This window comes from Sceloporus occidentalis, unplaced genomic scaffold (genome assembly GCF_023333645.1).
Source record: "Sceloporus occidentalis isolate IW3139 unplaced genomic scaffold, rSceOcc1.0.p SCAF_67, whole genome shotgun sequence".
Taxonomy (NCBI): Eukaryota; Metazoa; Chordata; class Lepidosauria; order Squamata; family Phrynosomatidae; genus Sceloporus; species Sceloporus occidentalis.
The window spans coordinates 1,528,737-1,551,317 of NW_028317047.1; the positions used below are offsets into that span (position 1 = coordinate 1,528,737).

A 22,581-nucleotide genomic window follows, 5' to 3' on the forward strand; every position below is an offset into this window, starting at 1 on the left:
GAGTGTGTGTGTGTGTGTGTGTAGATTAAAAATGAAGTTATATTAATAGAATACTCAGTTACATACCATTCCATAACTCTGATGCAAGGTGTGGGGCCATGGGAGCAATCATAATACAGAGACTTGCTAAGGCATCTTCATACTCAGAGCTGTGCTGAATAACCCGCGAGCTTGATTGCTAAAAAAATAATAATTATAAGTTACTATAAATCGTAGCTCCTAGCATATCAGTGATTAGACTCCGGTAGGGGTTTCCAATACACAGCTTTCCGCTTCTCTGGTAATAAATGGAAAGCTAAATATTATGTTAATACCTAGAAAAATATCTTCCAATAATCTACTCACAATGTAAAAGCAGATTGATGCCTGAGCCGTTTCAGGATCTAATCAACACTGTTTGTGAAATACGCCTTCTGAAATGTGTCACACTGACACTACTTCAGCAGGTATAATACAGAACGGGGAACGCGGTTATACCAAAATACAAACAAAGTTCATTCAAACTTTGTCAATTATAGTCTCAGGCTTGCTGCATGTCCTTCAAACATGTCAACTTTCAAACAATGATAATTGTATTGTCAATGGCATAAAGATAATTCTGCCCAACTAACAAGCGATACTGAGACTGTGACAAATTGTGTTCAATGCATTGTGTATTTTAAAGGAGGGAACTGTAGCAATAAAATGCACATTAACACGTAATGAATAATTACACAATTCTCAAGAGTATGAGTTTCATAAATGGAGGATGATGCTACTTGAGATTGTGCTGAGCATGGTAAGTTATCCATAACTGTAACTTTGGATCTGTCTTCTGTATCTGATTTAGTAGTCAGCAGCAAGGAAAACATCCACTAAAGTAGCATTATCATCTTATTTAATATTCCAGGCAATGCTTGAGACAATGCTTCTATTACAACAGAGCTTCTTGCTGGCCCTTTAGTAGCAGAGCTGAAGGATCTCATCTGGTAGCTTGACATAGAACTACACATCTTCACACAAAACCTACACTACATTAACAGAAAAGAAGATCACTGGGATCCAGTACAAATTCACTAATTCCAGGATATGTGGTCACCCTAGACCTGAATGATTATTTCTATCCATAAAATTATCTCCCCAACGGATTAGATCAGGGGTGTCCAACCTGCGGCCCTCCAGCTGCTGCAGGACTACATCTCCCATAATCCTCTGCCAGGTCCTTAGCTGAAAGAGTACTGTGGGAGATGTAGTCCTGCAGCAGCTGGAGGGCCACAGGTTGGACACCATTGGATTAGATTATTTAGACAAATATGTAAGCCTCCATTGGTTAAACCGTTGAAAAATTAACTAAATATGAACACAAACCTTACATGGATTACAAAATATAAAACACATGTTCTAGTTAGTCCAGAGAATTAATTTAGTTATGCTAAAAGTTATAATACCCCTTTCAGTTAAGTTGTCTGATTTAACTAATGCAAGCTGCAAGGCAGCTATTATAAACGTCCAAGTGTCTGAAACACGTTTCCGCGGCACATACCATCAAAAATACTATTTTAATTGCCTTATTACTACATTGTAGAAAAACAAATTGTTTGGTATGTGTGGATCATTGGGAATTCAAGACATTAATGGCAACACATGAACAAATACACAAGGGGGCGCTATGACCATAATAGAAAGAGGATAAACCATTTACTCTTGTTAACGAAATCCTTAGGAGAGAATAAAAAAATAATAATAAAAACCCCAACCATTTTTTGATGTAATAAAAATTGATGGTACTAAAGAAGCACTATTACACCAAAATGTGTTTAATCTTTACAGCAGAGGTTTTCCAGAGAAAGTCAAAGACAAGTAAGGTAAGGGAGAATGAGTGATAAGTATTACATTATATTCTTAGTCTTTTAAACTTGCTAATGATCTTTCTCAAAGCGACAAAATGCTTACAAAGTAATCTTCACAATGAAATATGGTAATAAGGATTACATGCAGAGGCCCAAAACGTTTAAACCCAAACAGCCCAAGGGGCAATTGCCACCAAGCTTCCTTGTCAGCCCCCTCCCCATCCCATATAATCCTTTGTGGTCATGAAGGCCAATGAAAAATGCAAAGCACACTGCTTTTCCAGTACAACCCTTCCCTTTTCTGAAGACACCTTCAGCATCATCAAGGCACATTTCAAGGTCAATGCCATGAATATTTGTATTAAATTCATCAAAAAAAGCCCCCTGCTCTATATATAAGGAAATTGTAAAAAAAAATAAAAAATAAAAGGAGTTGAAAAGGATTAGCAGATAAAAAGAAAGAGTGTGAGCAAAAACAGGACAAAGGTGTGAAAATGCCGAGCATATCCGGAAAATGGTGGGGCTAATCCACTTATTATTGCAGAATTACTGCGAGGATGGCATGGTGAGCTCACTTTATTTAATTTTCTTCCTACTTTGCTAAGTAACAATGGGGCAAATTAAGCAATTGCCCCAGGGCATGATGACAGTTCTCATTCACTGGTGAAGCACATATTACCGATCTCTCCTGCTATTGATAGCAAGTAACCACTCCAGTGATGGAGTCTACGATGATGTCTGTCTACGACCTAATAAATAAAAATGTGTTTGAAATAGATTTGTGTGAAAATGATTGCTTCCTAGCTTAGTGTGGATATGTACATTGGGATCTGAACATGTTTGATGGGCCACCAGCGAGTGTGCTTCTCCATTACTCCCAGGGGGAACACGCACAACTTATAGCAAGCTACAGCTGTGTATATGCACTTTCCCCTCTGTGAAACTCTCGGTACCAGGGGAAGGTGTTGAGCTTCTTGTATGCAGTTCTTTACATGCAAATAATAATTACTTATCACAGGAGACACTGGTACTGCCCAGAGTGCCCATTGGGATTAGACATCCTTGACATCTGAATTGCCTAAATCAAACCTGACTACCTACCATGGTGTTGATTATGTATATAGTGAAATACTCACTCAGATAATATTAAATTAGGTTTAAAACTGTAATCTTATGATATAGAGATCATTAAACTGCAGAGAATGCACTAAAATAGGAAGATGTAAACAAGATCACTGTTGTGGGAAAAGTAACCGAATTGTATTAACTTTTATGTCTGTACATAAGATTACCGTCAAACAAAATACCAGAATTTGAACCCCATCAGCCCATTTTTTCCAGCTGTAAAAATTGCAGAGCTTATCTGATTCTTTGTCTAATCTGTAAAATTAAATTAACTCACTGTAATAACCTCTACCATTTCTGCTGGAAGACTTTTCCATTTATCTACCACGCTTTCATGGAAGGACATGAACTGCATAGGCAGCCACACAACCCTTCAAACATAATATACAAGAAAATGATGACCTGCCAGCAGTGTTCCCTCTAAGATGTGAGCTTGTGCGCGCGCACATAGCTTTCAGAGGGAGCGCACACGAACAAAAATTGTCCGCACAACCAGTAGCGTACCAAAGGGGGGGGGGGGGGGGCGGTCCGCTACCGGTTGTGTGCACAGCACCCCTCCAGAGACGGACAGTAATGTCCGCCGCTTGAGGAGCAAGCTCGGTTGGGGAGATCAAGGATCTCCCTCCAACAGTCTTAAAATCAATCAAGGGAGCGGGAGGTCTGTTAATACAGACCTCTGATCCTGCTCCCTTTCGATGCGCGGCAACTGATGCCGTGCGTCGGGATTTGATGTCAGATCCCGGCGCACAGCACTGAAGCCACGCCCACCGTCTTTACTGCACCGGAAGGAGAGGACATGGAAGAGGAAGAACGAAGAGGAGGAAAAGTGACAGAGAAAAGGTAGGAAAACATTCTGTGAGAGTGAATTAGTGTGTGAGAGTGATGGGTGTTATGCTGTAGTTTAAACTGAATGTTTGTGAATGAGTGTGTGTGATAGCATGGATGTGTAAGTGTGTGTGGGGGGGGGGATAGCATGGCATAGGGAGGCTGTATTCATATTCCTATCATGCTCAGGTTCCAGCATATACTGGCTGCCTGGGCATGATAGGAGTGAGATTGCTGGTAGCAATTATATATTATTTTGTTAAATTTTGGTGTGTCAACCACACCTTTATTAAAAGTAAGTAACACACCAAAATTGGACAGAAAAATTTGATAATATTATATATATATATATAATGATTGCTAACAGCAATCCCACTCCTATCATGCCCAAGCAACCAGTACATGCTAGAACATGGGCTTGATAGGAGTGTGATTGCTGTTAATCATATATATATATATATATACTGTTATTGATTTTTTTTGTCTAATTTTGGTTTTACTTTTAATAAAAGTGTTTTTTTTGTTTTTAAATGTGTGGGGGGGTCAGTTTCAGTTTCAGTCAAGTGAATGCTAAATTTTCAGGTCCAGAATTTTCATTTCGGTGCATCCCTATATATATGTAGTGTTATTAACCATGAGCGAGCTGTACCAAAAATATAGAATAATTTAAATGTAACGTTTGCAGAAGCATATTGTGCACACAAAATTTTGGCTCTGGGAAAATTTTTGCACAAGAGAAATTTTCTGCGCACACCACCTAAGGAAAATTAGAGAGAACATTGCCTGCCAGTCTTATATTGCGACAACTTTATTACATTGTAGTAGAAATGACTGTTTTGCTGCTTTACGAAGCCCACAAACTATACACGGTAGAATAAAAATCGGAGCCTTTTGTTTTGCTTCATAAAGCCGGCATACAAAAAAAGGACTCGTGGTTAGTGTTAACAGAGGAAAAGCCATAAGTGCTGCTCTGAAAAAAAGGCATTGGTCACGTTGCTGTACTGAAGTCAGTGACTAAAAGCTTGCCAACCCTTTCATCTGAGATTGCTTGCAGCACAAAGAGAGTAATAAGGCCTTGACGAAGTTACATAAAGTTCCTTGTTTGTGCAGCGTTGCCGAATCTGTGTTTTACTTCAATGCTAAACAAAGGCAAAACAATCTGAAAAGAAAAGAGGTATCCTCACAGTCACATTATAAGCCATCTGAAGTCACAATCAAACCATTCAAAAGGAGGGAGTGCTGGAGGCAGCAGATGTACTAACCGACAGTGTGTTGCTGAGACTCATTAGCTGGGAAATAGCTGCGTTGAACAAGTAATCCTCAGAGAAGTGGCTGGTAACCTAGGCAACACAAACAATAAAAAAGGCTTTTTAGGCTCATTTATATATGCCGAAGGTATATGCGAAAGACTGATTCCTCGACACAGGTGAATAACTATCATGCTGGAGGATGGACCGCATCTCATTTTTTTCTGTGAAAGCCTCGTATGTAATCAACAGGGTGGCACAAAGACAATCCTCTGGAATGAACGGTGTCAAGGTCCTACTGGCGCAAAACAACACCAAAAGCCACACTTAAGGCTTCAGTCTTTTGTGGCAATACAATACCTGAACTGTAAAGAAAACCAGTAGAATGCGTCGAATATTCTATCCAGCACCAGAAAATAACATTATATATTTGTTATGTGACATTACGAAATGAATGTGCTCTAAAACAAATCCTGATGGCCTTTATAAATTTATAAAACATATTAAGAAGCACTGAATGTTCTTAGTAGCCAGTGAACATCCTTCAAGTTTTATCAATGTATTCAAAAGAGCTACGAGCCAGAGCAGGAGCATAACACAGTCAGACCCAAAGCTATCGTAGATGTAGAAGGTGCCAAGCGTTGGAAATCCCCTGCATGTTATAGAGCATGTTAATTACCTAGTGTTATTACATTAATTCCCGTATAAACAAGACTGTCACTGATCAGCACAGTGGCGCCTTTGTTTTGCTTTTTATCTTTGAATCGCTGAAGAACTGAGGCAAAAACATGGGCATGGATCGTCTTTTGTTAGGTCTACAGTGGGAAGCTCTTCACCAGGTCCAAGCTGCCAGTTATTAGGCCAAGCTATGCCCCAGATCATGATTCTCATGAATCTTTTTATGGTAATAAATAGAAGATCCCCGCTGGAACACGCAGTTGAACTGAAACAACTGCCTTAATCTAATTGGCTCTGAGGAAAATAATCCTCTGTACGTTTAAATAATTTACACCTGTTGCCATGTGGTTACCTCAGATACAGCAAGATTTCTGTTTTCCCATATTTTCCAGGCCTCTTTGGCTTCTTTCTTAGTAAGCAGCGTAGGGTTTGGCACTGTTAAAGAGTTCCGGGCTTCAATAAATTTTGCGGTTAGGGACCACAGCCGAGATTGCCATCTTCTTACCCCAGGTATGGCATCAGCTAAGAAAAACACAATTTAACAGGAGTCAAATTCAAAGTATTCTCAGTACTATAGTATAAAGTGAATGTATACAACCAACTACTTTGCACGTTCCCTCCTTGTCTTGCTATAATTTAAAGGCTGAGAAGAACAGAATATAGTGCAGGCATTCATGAGAAAAAACACAATAAAATATCTTGAAGAATATTTTCCGTGATAAAAACTGCAAATGATGCAAGTGGCACACTACTTGAGCAGTCTAATGAGGAGAATTGCTTACAGCAACTAAGTAAAAATGTCTGATTGTGAGGTTATTACGTGCACTCTGTTGAAAGATAACATATTTAAAAACAAAAACGGCTCATTTACTAGCGATTGCGATACAGTCTCACGCATATCTACTGTGAATACTTGGGTCCTTTTGGAGGTATACAGGGGCATGCAAGAAATAGACTTTGTAGAGGGTCAAAGCGTCAAAAGGTTCAGGTTTTGAAAAAAAACCACATAGCTCACTTTGTAAACTATTATGCTATAAATTATAAAAAATGTGATGGTCAGGGTTTTTTGCCTATACATTTCTGCCACTTTGCAGCCCCCCCTCTTGTGTCTGTTCTAAGATCTTAGTTGTTCTGGATTCTACAGGTTGATAAACATGCACTCAAAGCGCTAATGGTATGGAGGAAATGTTGATGGACCACCTGTTTTATAGATTACCTTCGACATATATGCCTTAAATATAAACATACAAGACAACAGAAGTGAATTGTCCAAACAGGACTGCATTTTTACTTTAGCCTTGAATTAAAATCTTTCAGGTTGCAGTTTGCACTAGAATTTTGTAGTGAACACTAAAAGAGCCATGCATTTTTTTTAGATAATAGATTCAATTTAATTGCCTAAATCAAAGCTAGAAATAGATACAAAGGCAGGCAACCAGGAAAAACCCAAGATACATTAAACCTTCAGGATGCAAATAGAAGCGTGTGACAATGTACCAGGCACTAGTTTATTTTTATAACAAAAAGAGAAAGTAGCAGCTTACTCTTCACATCCCATAAAATATCTTGTTCTGGAGGAGCAGCAAAGAGAAGATAGAGTCTGGTGGTGTCAATTCCGTATAGTTCCACCATTTCTTCTGGGTCAACTCCATTGTGCTTGGATTTGCTCATTTTCTCCCATGTAATTTGGAGCTTTTCACCTGTCTCAGTGTGCCGTGGCTCAGAAACTGCAAAGTAGTACAAAGCAAAACACAATTGAAAGGAAACCCAAACTAACATTTGCTTTTATCTGATTTTGGAATTCTAGGATCATCATAGAACAAAGCTCTTTCACATGGAGCATAAGAAACATGTATGGAGCATAAGAAACATGTATGGAGCATAAGAAACATGTTTGAAGCCAGCAATAATACGTTCTACTTTTCTAATTTTTTTTTTAAACAAAGCACATATCTAATTTATCTTAAAGTGGACATTCCTTAATGTGTGGTCACTGTATGGATCTTTTTTTTGCCAAATGGTCCATAGACAGTGTCATTACTTTACATAAGAATCATATTTCTAAATTAGTTGGGCAAAGAAAAAGACGAGTTCACAAAAGCTTATGTCAAATATTTTACAATAAATGCTCAATTTCCTTTTGGGCTAAGACGACAATAGCCTTTTTTCTCATTAATATAGTCCAGTAAATAACATGTTCTTGTCCGTGAGGGGAAGAAAGAGGGACAGAGGTACCTGGGATCAAAAAAAGACAGTTGAGGGGCATGTGGTTGTAATTATGTTATGGGGTATAATCACCTTACTACTGTTCGCAGCAACCATGTTATTAACACATACTGGTCCAATTACTGCCTTGTTTATTTCAAGCAAATATTTCACCCCCAAAAAATGTTCCTTACCGCTAATATCAACTTCCTGTTTCTTTAGATACCTTCCAGTTGATGCAAGTTTAAATGTCTGTCCTTTGATAAGACCCTGAACCAAGAGCTTCTGAAAAGGTTCCCTGTAAATCAAAAAATAAAGGTAGATTAATTCTGAAATATTAGTAGACACCAGCCAGGATTAATGTGCAAGAATAGTATTTCTAAAAATATTGCCGCTGTTTCGTTTTAAGAGATGAGATCATGCATACACATATAGCATGCATACAAGCTCACTAAAAATTTATACTTTATACATTAGTAATAAAAATTCACCCTAACTGTGGGACATTGGTAACAAATACAATAAAACAACAAATAAAAGACACGGGGCTAGTAGAGCTATAATTTGATGGGTAGATAGATTTGGTAGGTTGCCGATGTGTGGTAGAGATCGATATGCATGCATATTCAACATCTGATTTTTTTTCCAAAGGATGACAGAACAGCTATATAATATTCCAATGTCACTTTCCCTTTCCTTTAATGTAGGCTTTTTATAAGGATAATTTTCACTTCCTATGGTCTGTAAGCTATTTTCATTAGATGCAGTAGCCTCACAATTATGTGAAAACCTTTTAATGGACCACCCAAACAATGTTAAGCAACGTTAGGACAGCAAAATAAATAATTGAAATCTGTCCTGAGTTTAGAAACACCCAATGTTTTTTTTGCAAGTTATAAGTACAAGTAGCATATTGCATATATTTCAAAACCATTTTTTTTCCCTTTCCCAGAAATGGTTGTTCTGTCCCCGTGTGCGATCTGGGACATCTTTGAAGCCAGTCAGTTTCATTTCCCCCCATCAAACCATATATTTTTGAAAACTAGACACCGAAGGGTATTTCAGATGCTATTATTTTAACTTTTTCCATCCACTAATTCTACCACCAGTCCTTGTCAAACATTATGGGGTGGGTTTTCGGTTGCTTAATGCCTCAATACTATGGAGCCAATCAACTAAGCTCTTTTAGTAGTTGGCTTTAAAACAGTGTATAGGGTACACGTTGATCACACAGGGCCCTTGCAGCAGATTTCAAAGTTGCTGAATGCCTTGATATTGAGGCACTACAGGAACACCGTTTGAAAGAAGAAAGCAATTTCCTTTTAACCCTATGACGTGCCAGGCACGTCAATTATCTTCAAGGCGATGCATTTCCATGACGTGCCTGGCACGTCAAGGGTTAACAGAGTTTTGTAATAAAAACAAAAAAGTTGTTTCAGGGAGTAGGATACACACTACAATTGTTTCCAAAAACATCTGATGTGCAATGTATCTCCCAACCTTACGAAGGCATATCATTTACTTTGGGATGGAAATGCAAGGCGGTAAAGGTTTTAGATGTCAGTTGCTTCTTGAGTACAGTTAAATGTCAAAAGTGTTCTATGCAATCATACATAACTAATACGATTCTTGCACAAAACAAGCATAACTGAATACAAATGCTTTAAGAAAGTGTTAGCCATAAAACGTTGCACAAAAACATCAGAACAAGCAAAGCGTGTCACTAGAAATATTGCAGACTACTCCATATTTTATTTTTTGGCCATAAATGTTGTCAAACTAAAGATTTAAAGTAAACATTTAAGGTGGTTCCCTTTTCTCAAACAAGAATGAAATATGTAATTTATCTTGTTTACATAAAACTTAACTTACCAGTATACATGATCAAAAATGAAAAAAAATAAAAGTGTTGAAAAGAAGTAGGACACGTTGGATACACGTTGAACTCAGTATTACGCCACCCTCTCATCAAAGTTAAATTTCCTCTCATTACATCTAAGCCTCTGTCTCTTCTTTCCTCTAAATGATACATATTGAGATCAATTAGACTTTCCTAATCATTTTTATCCTGCAAACCATGCACCATATTAGCATCCAGTCTCTGGACTCTGAAATGTTAATATCCATCTGGATATGGGGTCTACAGAACTCTGGACAAAACTTTAGGTGGCCTCATCATGTACAGTTTACAGAGGTATATGAGAAAGATGCGTTTCGATATACACCAAACTAAACAGATATGATTCAACAGTAATGAAATTTGCCATTTAAGCGAAAGGCTGCATGTTGTGAAATGAAAGGTTGAGTCTGCAGGCATCTGTAACGTGTGACCTATGGGAAAACCACCCTCGGAAGAACACATAGAAGTAAAGGCAGCTCCACTGAGAGGCAAAGGGTTCTCATTGAATAAGCATTAGGAGATTTTCAGACAAGACATGAAAGCAAATCTGTCTGATTATTCTTAACTTGGGGAATGGATGTCTGGGATGTAATAAAGTGTTTGATCTAAAGTATTTCTAAAAGCCATCTCTGTATTGATCAAAACAGCTGCCAGAATAAATATTTAAGAAATGCATTTTTCAGCTGCTAGAAGAAGGCACTGTAAAAATATTTATTTTAACCTTCAGCCTGGGAACTGAAGAGGCACCAAGCCATATGAACAAAGGTTCAGAAAGCCTAAGGGAAAAAAATAGCAACAGCATCACATTTTGGGCTTTATTTCAATATGTGAAATTAACTTGAAAAAAGGATTCTGTGACCACAATCTAGTCCGAGTTATTTAATTGCATTTTGTCTTGTTTTATCACTTAACTCTTTGTCACACTGGGAAAGATGAAATAATTATTTGTCCTGTTTACCTGTGCATATGGCACTGGGGAATACAATGGCACCTTATACATCAAATTATAACAATAATAATAATAGTAAACGAAGCATTATGTAGAGAAACTAAACCATTGTAGGAGACTTGAGGAGTATAATTAAGTCATGTACATGAATTCTTCCCCTCTCCACTCACCTTCACCTCACAGTTGAGTGAACAAACCCCAAAGCTTTCATAGTATAGCTATATAGTTCACATGTCAGTTTATATGCAAATGCCAGGTTTGATTAATGAGCAAACTGATGTTTCTCATCTTCACCTATAGTCTTCATTATTCAGTTGAAGAAGCAAAATAACATGCAATTGATGAAAATAATGGACTCTAAAAATCTTAACCTGTGTTTCACCATATCCTGGGAACTGCAGAAGTGGTTAAAGAAACGGGCGTAATACAAATGCATTACAGCGTGCTCCTTCCCTCCAATGTACAAATCTACCGGCATCCAGAAGTCGGCCAAGGACTTGCTAAAAGGCCTGAAGAAAGAGAACAAATGAAAAAGAACTTACTATACATTTACCAGAAGGGTCTCTACTTATGGACACACTATTTACAAAAACAACATTTTTTTTAATAAAATAAAAAAATCAATCATCGAGAGAAAGTCCCAAGACCACAATTAGCGAACATTTAAATTTCCAGATCTAAGACTATAACTATCATAATGCACTCTGTTAGCCAATGGATTGGTGGCCATCCTGGGCGTTTTAGTTGGTAAAAATCTTTGGGGGCGATCTGTACCACTAAAATGTATGTTGGTGTATATTAATCGAGAAGGACTTGACCAACAAAATACCTATTTTTCTTTGAAAGTAAAGAATACATTTAGTTCAAGGTGTAGTAAATATATATAGAAATATAAATTATGTATCTTTATATCTTTATATGCATCTTCTAGCACATTATGATTAAATCATCTCACCTTTCTGTGTTATGGGGGTCAGTATATCTCAAGTAGTACCAAGCGGAATCAACAAACGTATCCATTGTGTCAGTTTCTCTTACAGCTGCCCCTGCACACCTAAAAAAGCAAAATATACAATACTACAGGTTAACTTGAATCAAATCAAGGAAAATATATGCAGTGAATTCTTGAGTCTAACGTAGTGATGGTTTTCATTACGGCTTTATAGCCCAGGAGAATTAACTAGGACTTTCATGAAAATTACGTTTTCCTAAATATTTATTAAGAGAAATACATATTTTGTATGAATAAACAAAAACAACAATATTGCATTAAAAACTTTTTACAGTGCAAGTCTATAGACAACAAGCCCTAATTAAATCCGCCAGCATTAATCAGAGTTTTTATAGGAATTTCTCCATATGTAGTACTTTGCCCTAGAGCTAATCATGTATTTTTAAATAAACCTGATGAATTGTGTTTCTGTCCCTTTGTAAAGTTTTGTGGATTGTAATACCATTCAACTGGATTATGTATAAATCCATTAACGAACATCTCAAGTTTTGCCGCTTTCCCACTTTTAATTTTTTCTCATATGCATTTATGATGTTATTGTAGTTTGTTGTGTAAAGACACATTATTTATTTAGGGGGGGATTATAAAGGTTAGTCATACAATCAATGTTACCTTTTACTGAATGCAAAGAATTCGATGTCCCAACGGCAGAAGCCGATTTGGTTAACGATTGACTTTTCGGAACCTTTATATTATACATCCTACGTTAATTTATCGGTTGACCTTCTTACTTTGGTAACATTTCAATTTCATAAAATTAAACCTACTTTAACAGTGCAGTGCTTACCTGGGACACTTGCAATTTAGCCATTCAGAGACACTAGCCAATGGCGACGTTCCCTTCCTTGTGAATGAAGCTACATTGGGCAAAACCACTGGTAAGTCATCATAAGGCACGGGCACAGTTCCACAAGATGGACAATGAATAATGGGGATTGGAGTGCCCCAATAGCGTTGTCTTGATATCAGCCAGTCCCTTAGTTTGTCACTAGTTAAATGTCCTCCCACTCCATCAATTTGTGCCTCCTGGGTAATAGCAATAAACGCCTCTTGTCTGGTCAGACCAGTGAACTGGAAAAATAGGAAAGATTAAAGGAGAAACTGTGAAATATTTACTTTCAACATAACATTTTCCACAAAATAGAAAAAGAGAAAAGGTTTATTCCTTATTGTTCCCATAAACACTATTTATCTGCAAAGCTATGGATTACCATTGTAGGTAAGTTAAACATTACGAGCTGCTTGTTTTTATACTAAACACATACATAGAGCAAATATGCATCATTAAAAACATTTAGTATGTGAAAACATGTTTTATGTTTATTTTTCTATATGGTTATAAATATATTATAAGAATTATGGTAGGTGTTACTTTTTTAAGAAGTTCGAATAAGAAATTAGTGGCGCTTAAGTAATATGTAAATTCACATACAACATATTAGGCACTAAAATATATTTTCCTGCTAATAATGCCCCCCCCCGACCCTTTAATAATAAGGCTGCCATGCCCATTATGTTTCCTGAGTCAAAGAAGAAAGTTAAGGAGTGCTGCATACAGTAAAAACAATTGACAAAACCTGGATGTATTTCATTTTCCTTCTATAAACTCACTTTTTTTAAAATCAAGCTCACATTGTTTTATTGTTATGTCATATTGATGGATTACACAACAAACCAGTGGTCCACCATAATAGCTTGAAACGCAAAAAAAAAACAATACCTCACAGATCTGTTAATGTTTAAAAAAATTACTATATTGTTCCCTATTCTTCTGTGATATCTCTTGTAGACCACCAGAAGAAGTATCACATATATAGAGAAATGCCTATAGTCATCGTTTGTGACTTTTTCTTCCCCAACAATAAACACCCTTAATCCGCAGACCTGCTTGCTGCCTTTGTGGTCAGTCATGTAATATCACAGGTGACCTTCCCTGCTCGGCATCATACTGATCCGATACTTTATGGCGATACTAATAAAATTCGTACCTCCATAGACACAAAGCAATTTTATTGTTTGCCACAAGGCAGTATGAAAGGCGTCAAGATGTTTGTCCCCACTAAGGAGTGCTGTAACCACTTAAGACTCCCAGGTTAACTCTTTTCTTTTTTGAAAAATGTATTCAAATTTAAACATACACAACTGAAATAAATACACACAAATATAGTTATACATAGATCCAGCAATATTAGTAACAGTCATGAATTAAGACCACCGACTAAATTAATAATATAGGCTTGATATCAAGGTCTCTACAAATCTGAGCCTAAGAATTAGGTATTCATATGTCCCTAATGAGTAGTTACGGTAGCATTTGAATATACAATGCAGCGTTAAGTAGGGGCCTTGAGGGCTGTATTGAAATTATATTGAACATAAAAAATAAAAGTCACACCAAGGAACAATACAAGACACATACATCCATCGGCGGCGGCGGCAGCTTTGTGTTTAATATCGGCATATTTACTGCATGCCCACCAGATATGAAATTGTGTCCCTTCCTCGTTTCCACATCTCCAGCATAAGTTAGAGGTTGAATTAGAGAATCTGTTTAAGCGAGATGGAACTAGATACCACCTATGCAGTAATTTAAAAAACATCTCCTGAAGATTAACTGAGTGGACTGCCTTCCTAACCTGTAGCCATACATTAGACCAGCTTTCCATAGGAAAAGTAATCTCACAATCACAATTTGCCATTTCTCTATTGACAGAGGTAGTATATCTTTTTTATGCATATCAAGGTATTGTGATATCCTAGAAATTACATTTGTTTTATACTGGTTTTTAATAAATGTGTCAAGTTCTGATGGTGGGTGGACCACCCTGGATCTCAGAAAAATGCCTCACTCTAAGGTATGAGAATAACTCGTTATCTGAGAGCGAGAACCTGCCCTGAAGATCCATAAAGCTCAAAAACGAGTCATCCAGTTTCAAATCCCCAAGTGTCAAGATATTATTTTGCATCCAGACCATTAAATCTATATTCTGAATATAGTAAGTAAGCACCTTGACAGGGGTGCGAGCAGTGAACTCTGCTTCTAAGCCTTGCATTGCCCTAAACTTATAACTTGTTTTTATTGTGTCAATTATAATTGGGTTCTTAAAAGTTTTGTTGTCTCGAAATGGCAGGATTGAGCCAAAACAAATTAAATAGTTCATGCTCGTTTGTCTGGATGCGTTCGCAATTCAGCCATCCAAGATTTTTATCTTTTTTAATATCCCAGTGCAATACGTGCATGAACATTGCAGCTTCATGTAACATTCTTAAATCTGGAAAACCCAGCCAGAGGGATCTATAGCTCCTTGTTATCGTTTTCTGACTAATTCTAGATTTACCATGTTTCCAAACAAATGAAAAAAAGTTTATCCAGAATATGCCCAGAAACTCGAAGATTTTTGGAATCAGGTAAGATTTTAACAAATTAATTCTTCCTAGCCAGGAAAATTCTAACGACTTCATTTTTTCGATTTGGAGGAGGAGCTCTTTCATCAGGATTTCAAAATGAATGGGGACTAGATTCTTTAAGTTAAACTTCAGTCTGATTTCAAGGTAGTCCACCTAATCATTTGAATAGTCAAAATGATAACGGTCGGAAATGAAAAGTTTTTGCAGAGGAGAAAGATAAGTGGTCATCATCTGTGTCTTAGGAAGGTTTAATTTATAATTAGAGTATGCACTAAACTCTTGAACAGCCGACAGGACCGCAGGCACAGATACCTCCGGATCAGTCAAAGTGAGAATAATAGCGTCTGTATAGAGTTATTTTAGAAGACCGCTCCTTAAATTTAATCCCTTTGATTTCATGTGTTGATCTAATCAGTATAGCTAAAGGCTATAGTAAAGTAAAGGAGCCAACGGGCATCCCTGTCGGGTGCCGTTGTTAATATAAAAAAAGGTAGAATTAAAGAGGGTCCTGTCCCTTTAGCGCTAGGGTTAGTATATAGAGCCATTGTGCTTTTTTTTGAAAGGGCCAGTGATCCTGACAGCGTCCAAGGTGACACTCAAAAAATTCCAGCTTGCTCTGTCAAATGCCTTCTCTGCATCTAGATCCAGGAAGACAGGGAGTAGAGGAGGAATGAACCTGTGAGATCAAATTGATTAACTTGCGAGTATTATCCTCTCCAGATCTACCTCTGATAAACCCGGACTGGTCTGGATGTATCAGATCTGCTATTATTACATTCAATCTATCAGCCAGAATTTTAGAATAAATCTCTGTATCAAGATTAATTAAGGAGATTGGTCTGTAGTTTGTAAGAAACTCTTGAACAAGGCATGAATCAATCCTCTTGCTGAAGTTTTGATTGCTTGTGCCACCTCCCACCAGAGAGATCTGTATTAAGGCAAGGGGTTGTCCTGAGAAGTAAACGGTTAACTAGGAGATGGTGACGCAGATTCTGAGAGAGCACACACTAAATAGTATTGGAGGCATTTACACGCAGAAACAATACATATTCTTTTTTAAGGAGGTATGTATTTAAATATTTTACTATGTATAAAGTGATTGTATTTGTAGTCTGTCCCATGTATTCTAGAAAATGGTCTGACTCACTGGACCATTCTTTTCCTTCGACCTACGGTGGTCTGGCTATACAATGTATTTTCTGGAAAAAGCTAATGTTAATGTATGACAATATAAGTACAAAAATAAACAAATAGAGTTATATGTTTATAGAAATACATATTAAGAAGTGGAGTAATCGGTAAACATGCATTGATTCATATATAAACGTGAAACACAAAATAATTCAAACCGACCTTTCCTGAGTTTATAATCTTCTCTGTATCATCATTGGTTTGTTCAGTAACCCTGATATAGGACAGTCCCAGTTTATCAGCTATAGCTGCATCCTCCAGACTGGTGCTAGGGATACCTGCCAAGAAGATATTCTTAATAAAAATATATGATTCAACCAACGTTGGCCTTTTTTTCTGTACATGTTAAAAAGCCAAAATTCTTCTATTTCTCGACATCGAGGCATTACAGCAACACCGTTTGGGTGCAGAAAGCAAACGTATTTCACTTTCTGCACGCGTTTAAAGCCAAGACAGTCCTGGCACGCCAATTGTCGCTAACCGGATATTAGTTCATGACGTGCCCGGACCGTCAATTGTCATTAAGGGGTTAATTGTGTTGTTCTTGGAAAGACCAGAGGTCCAAGCCCTCTGCTAATCTTTAATTCTTACGTTTAGTAATTACTTACCGATTCTAGTGTCTAGATAGCCCTCAAACTCATATTTTGCAGAAACAACAACAGGAATCTCTTGCTTAGTAAATAGATTTACAGCAGACACGCGGGTAAGGCAATCTGTAAGAAAAATAGTGAAACATGAGCATTACACAAATACATTCAAACATGTTCCTTAAACTCACAAGGAATTTACCTTTAATGTGATGTCGCCATTGTAACTATCTTTCTATGAAGCTAATTATGCTGCGCTGTACAAATTGTATAATGATTTCCCTGGTAACTCTACCAACTGTCTTGTGAAAAGCTTGAGTTTCACTTGGAGATTAGACTTATCTTGTTATTTCTGCTAATAAAGTGGAAAAAGAAAAGGGGTCAGGGCTCATGATAATCGAGGTAGGTGCTACACACATGTATTCCTTTGAAGCATAATTAATTCTTGCTTGGACAATTAATTTTGATCAAATTTGTCGGAAGAGAAAACAGAAAGGGACGAGTGTATACGTGCATATGTATGCATAAGGGAAGAGAGAAGGAGAGCGATTGAGTAAGAGTAGTCAGAGGATGCTTATCTCGTCTTGTTGGCCCTCACTGATACAGAGTTGTACGTAAAGACAAACAAGGGAAGAGAGCGAGCATCTGAAGGCACAGAGTGTCATTTTTATAAGAAAGGGTTTATTATCTTTATTAAAATCGTCTAAACTCCATTTCATGATAAAACAGCTAAAGCTTTTGTGTTTTATTGTTTTACCCTCTCTCATTTAGTTCAACCACACAAATACCATACTCATATTGTTTTATTATTATTTCAGGTCAAACTGCCCATTTCTTTGTTTTTGGAAGCCATTTATAAACAGCACGTATAACAAAAAATTGAAATTATACATGGGAATTATTTTTGAAAGTGTTACCTATAAAAAAACTATACATAGTGAATGCAGAAGAAAAAAAAATTATATACAGATATTATATCTGTATATTAAGGTATATGTCCTGATTTTGGAAATTGTACATGTACATCATGTTTATTACATGTAATTGTTAAAAGTGGATCTAGGATATAAAGAATAAAGTTGAAGCACATGTATGAAGACTGCTGATCACACTATAATATAGTGATCAAGAAGCAAAAAATGCAAAACAAAATTATATATATATTATATATATATACATATATACATATATATATATATATATATATATATATATATATATATATATATATATATACACACACCGGTATATACTTTGTATTATTACTACAGTGTCCTGTGCCTCTCTATGCCTCACGATTAGATTGAGACAGACTGAGATCACTGTCAAGGGCTATATGCATGACTGGTTTCTCGGACAATCACATGCAAGGAAATCCCTCCTATCAGCTGCTTTGAGTCTGCCTGCCAGCAAGCGGCAAACAGGTACGCTAAATATGCCAATACAGAAAACTTGTGGAATAAGTTTAGATGATAGCACCACCAAATGCATAAATTATCACCTGTGCCAGCTGTGAATGCTTCTTGCAGCTGTTCTTTTAGGCTGCTGTTCCCATGAAGAAGTCTATGGTTTGGTAAAATTGCTATATGCGATGCTCCATAAATAGCCTCAGGATTAAAAGCATATGCTGAAATCTTCTCTCCTGTATGCACATCATCCACCTTTTAAGAAAAAATGTGCTTTTATATTTGTTGTTACCATTTACTGCAGTCTTGTTCTGCACAGCTGTACCAAAAGTGATGGAACTTTCAGAGGAAATTTTCCTTGGTGTATTTTGATTGAATGAATTAATAATTTGTGGGATATATTCTTTTGCTGAAGTTTGTTCTTGAAATCATCGTATTGACTCTGCATCTTGAACTAATTTATTGGGGGGAGAGCGGAACACTAAGATTGTTCATTAGTATTTATCTTTTCTGTTCAGAATGATGCCTTCTGTGAAATAAGGCTAATGGTTAAATGAATCAGCTCTGGTTATTTAACATGGTTTTTTTAGCATAGGTTGTTAAGTAACTAGTTTGCAATCCTTGCCAGCCACTGACAAGCACTCCTAATGTAAGGTTTTACAAAGTTTATGTATGTCAATCGCAGAAAGGTTAAAATCAGCTCAAACCCTAAGACACTACTTATATAAATGTAATTGACTAATTTAAAGCCTGGGATTTATAGGCAAAACATGCAATGTAATAACATTGTATAATTTAATTTTTATCAGATCCCAACTATGCACTATTACTATAGGAACTAAAAGATTTTATTCCCGATCAAGTCTGACACATACATATATTTAGAAAACTATGTTGGACACAACTTGTTCATTCACCAAAAATACACTGATCTCTTTACCGCCAATCAGTTGAAACTTGGCTGGGCATATGGGCACAAAGGCACATGGCAGAAAAGATGTCTAGCGATAACAAAACATAGTTTACCTTTAACATGTAGTCAAAAAAGCAACCTTTGCAGTCCCCAATCCAGTTGGCTTGCATGCTTTTCACACCATACCACTCTGGAAGATCAGCCAATGCATCACTCATAGCCTAGAAAGTATAGCACAATGGAACATTAGATGTGTGCAGTACTATCTATTCATGTATAAATAAAGAACATATTTACAAGGCGTAAAACAGATAAAGAACATGATAATTCACTAATTTCTCTAGCCTATCCAAACACAGAAAAAAAAGACATGTGTACTCTGTTTATCTCCCAAGTAGGCTCATGCAACGTTCACCTCTGCCTCATATTAAAATATTGCCACTAGATTCACTGTTTTGAATCTAGAAAGTGATATTCATGCAGGAGCTCAGAAAAAGTGAATAGGTGTTAGCTTTCCAAACCATTAGAGACTGCTCAGTACACAGGAGTTCAGTCCAAAGACATACACCTGTGTTTACCCTACTGCAAGGCATGCGTTGAAAAATATCTCTCGTCACTGATTCCTAACAACATTCACAACACTTCTCTAAACCTTATTTTAAATCATCCCTGAGAGAGTTGGACAAATACTCAAAAATCCAAAAGCTGTCAATTTTAACACTGCATATCTGCCATTTGCACATTGTTTATCACACTTTCTTTTAAACAGAAATCACAGTAGACATTCTCTTAAGAGATATAGGCCCTCAAAAATGGAGTCTGCAGGTGAGTCGGCCAGAACGCAAGCAGAAAACCTAAATCTACGTGCTACTGAGTGACGGCTGCAACAAAGAAACCTGGCACTTTTGTTCTTTTCCGGCAATTCAGAATGAAAATTCTTTTAATGGTGTTCAGCATTTGCAGCGACAGTGCAGGACGGTGCAGGACAGATTACCAGAATTAGCGATAACCAGGAAAGCCGTTCCACAGATCTCGGGAAATACTTTGGGTCAGGTTCAAATGTGCAATTATTTTTAAAACTAATTATTGCCAAGAAACAGAAAATGCGTCTTTAATGAGCTGAAATGGAAAGGCAAGGAAAAAGGAAAAATAAGATTTATTGCATAAGAGCATTGTGTTTGGTAATAAATCAGGATACGTGCTGGTGAAGGATACAGGATGGTAGTTGATGGAGCATTTTAGAGGTACTTCAAGTTTGTGAGGAGAAGGTCTACAACCTTAGGATAGTTCAAAAATCTAAAGGAAGCTCTCAGGTGCATCATCCCAATTATTATTTAAACAATTTTATTCATTGACATTCTAAAACATACAATTTGATCTTTGTATTCTGCTCCCTAATATTAGATGAGCAAATATAGTCAATACATGCACATATTTAGATTTTTGGGAGAGGGGCTTTGGGGTGACAAGTTGTGAGATGGAAGTCCTGATTCCAAACTGTCATTATTTGTACCAAATGTATTAGATTGTAAACTTACAAACAGGGCCCTCTTTACCTAATCGGTTTGCCTTAATCTGTCAATTCTAGCTTTGCCGTAGACTTTGAATATATGTACTGTAAGAAGTGCTGCATAAATTGTTGGAGCTACATAAACAAAAAAGGTAATATTTATTTCAAAAATGGCATATTACATTTTGAATGGCTACCTGAAACTGGATTGCAATTTTGCTTAAAATACCATAGTGTTCACCAACTTTTCTAACAGTGGCAAGAACAAAGAGTACTGAATAATTAGCATCGCTTTGCTGTATTTTCTAGCTAATTTATGTAAAGAACTTAGCTTTGGATCATTAGTTACAGAATGAAGCAGTGAACTAGCAATATTGGAGTTAACCCCTACATATTGCTGGGAATTTTAATTGCCATTGGGTGGGGATCTCACTGTATTCATCTGGGTCCTACAACTGCTGATAATCACAAAGAATCTTCAAAATACGGAAATTAGCATCAAAATTCAACATGTGGAGAACAGTCACCATGGCAACCAGTGATGTCTGCTGTAAGATCTAAAAACATGCAATTTTTTTTTACTGATTTAAATAGACAATGCTACACATTGCTTTCGCACATTTTCTAATTTTTAGGGGCTATTATTCAAAATACTGTCATTAAATAGACTTCAGTAGTAGCCTTAACCAAAATAAAAATCCAGAAAAAAAGCTGCAGGTGAATTTAAATGTAAAGTTGCCAATATCAGCTATGATACAGTTAACTCATTTGTCATCAGTTAGATGAGAATGCAGAAGAGACAATGTATACTGCAATGTGATGCATGTATTACCCTGGATAAAAATAAACAACAATTATTTGAAAAGATGTATGTAAATAAGTTATAAGAAAACATATTAATAGTAAAAGTTGCGAGAAAAGTAATTTTAAGGCAAGACAGGAGGCTTCCTATTTTGCATTAGTTCCTTTACTGTCACCAACAGCAGCAAAGAAAGAGTTAATAAACGAAACATAAACAACCAATAGAAACACAGCCTGATGCAGGTATATAAACCCTCAGCAAACCCCCATCTCCCTCTTTCTTTGCTGCTCACCAACGGCTGTTCAGGTCAGTCTAGCATTTATTTCTCTTTTATCTAGTTGTGCCGATTTATGTTACCTCTCTGTGCGATTTATGCCTTTTTTCTGCTCGGCGTTTTTCCTTCCCAGACTTATCCCTTTTCCTTAGGGGACCGGCGCTCCCGCCCGGTGTACGCTCCTTCCCCCTTCGGGGGGGGTTTTCCTCCTCCTCGTTGCCTTACCTGTTGTGACAGCGCCGGTTCTCTCTACCGGCTGCCGTCTCCTGTTTCGCTGTTCTTCTCTCTCGTGTCACGCTGGAGGACGGTATTTTCCTTCTCTTAGTGTTCCGTCGGCCATCTTGGTTCTCGCGGTGAGATCTCGTCTTGCGGGATCTCGCCGCCATTTTTGTTCCTTCCCGGTCGCCGGCTGTCTCTGGCTTTTGTTCTTTGCCTCTGTTCTCGGCGGCCATCTTGTGTTTGGCGTCCGGATCTCGCGTCGTTTGCTAATCCGCGTAGTCTAGTCGCCATTTTGGTTTAGTCGCCATTTTGGTTTCCCCTGCTTTTTTCTCAGTTTATCTCCGCTTGCCTGCCGGCGTATAGCGTTTTTTCTCCGTTCCCTCCTACAGTATATCCGAGACCTCATATTGATTGCTACCATCTCCAGGCTGAGCCCCTGGGAGGTAGATATATATATTTAGGTACTCTTCTGACTGTGCGCCTGTGCTGGCTAGTACTACC

General features: G+C 37.3%; 1 protein-coding gene across 1 annotated transcript in view; it reads right to left on the bottom strand.

Annotated features, from left to right (window-relative positions):
* The window catches only part of LOC149286610 (leucine--tRNA ligase, mitochondrial-like), a 54,357-nt gene that overhangs the window by 1,475 nt on the left and 30,301 nt on the right, over positions 1–22,581 (bottom strand). The window contains exons 7-18 of the mRNA XM_089493829.1: positions 19,389–19,496; positions 18,458–18,617; positions 16,978–17,082; positions 16,532–16,647; positions 12,558–12,841; positions 11,714–11,812; positions 11,130–11,267; positions 8,104–8,207; positions 7,249–7,431; positions 6,057–6,226; positions 5,042–5,119; positions 67–178 (exon numbers count right to left, since the gene is read on the bottom strand). Coding sequence (XP_089349955.1) covers positions 67–178; positions 5,042–5,119; positions 6,057–6,226; positions 7,249–7,431; positions 8,104–8,207; positions 11,130–11,267; positions 11,714–11,812; positions 12,558–12,841; positions 16,532–16,647; positions 16,978–17,082; positions 18,458–18,617; positions 19,389–19,496 — 1,657 coding nt within the window. The remainder of the gene's footprint in view (positions 1–66; positions 179–5,041; positions 5,120–6,056; positions 6,227–7,248; positions 7,432–8,103; positions 8,208–11,129; positions 11,268–11,713; positions 11,813–12,557; positions 12,842–16,531; positions 16,648–16,977; positions 17,083–18,457; positions 18,618–19,388; positions 19,497–22,581) is intronic.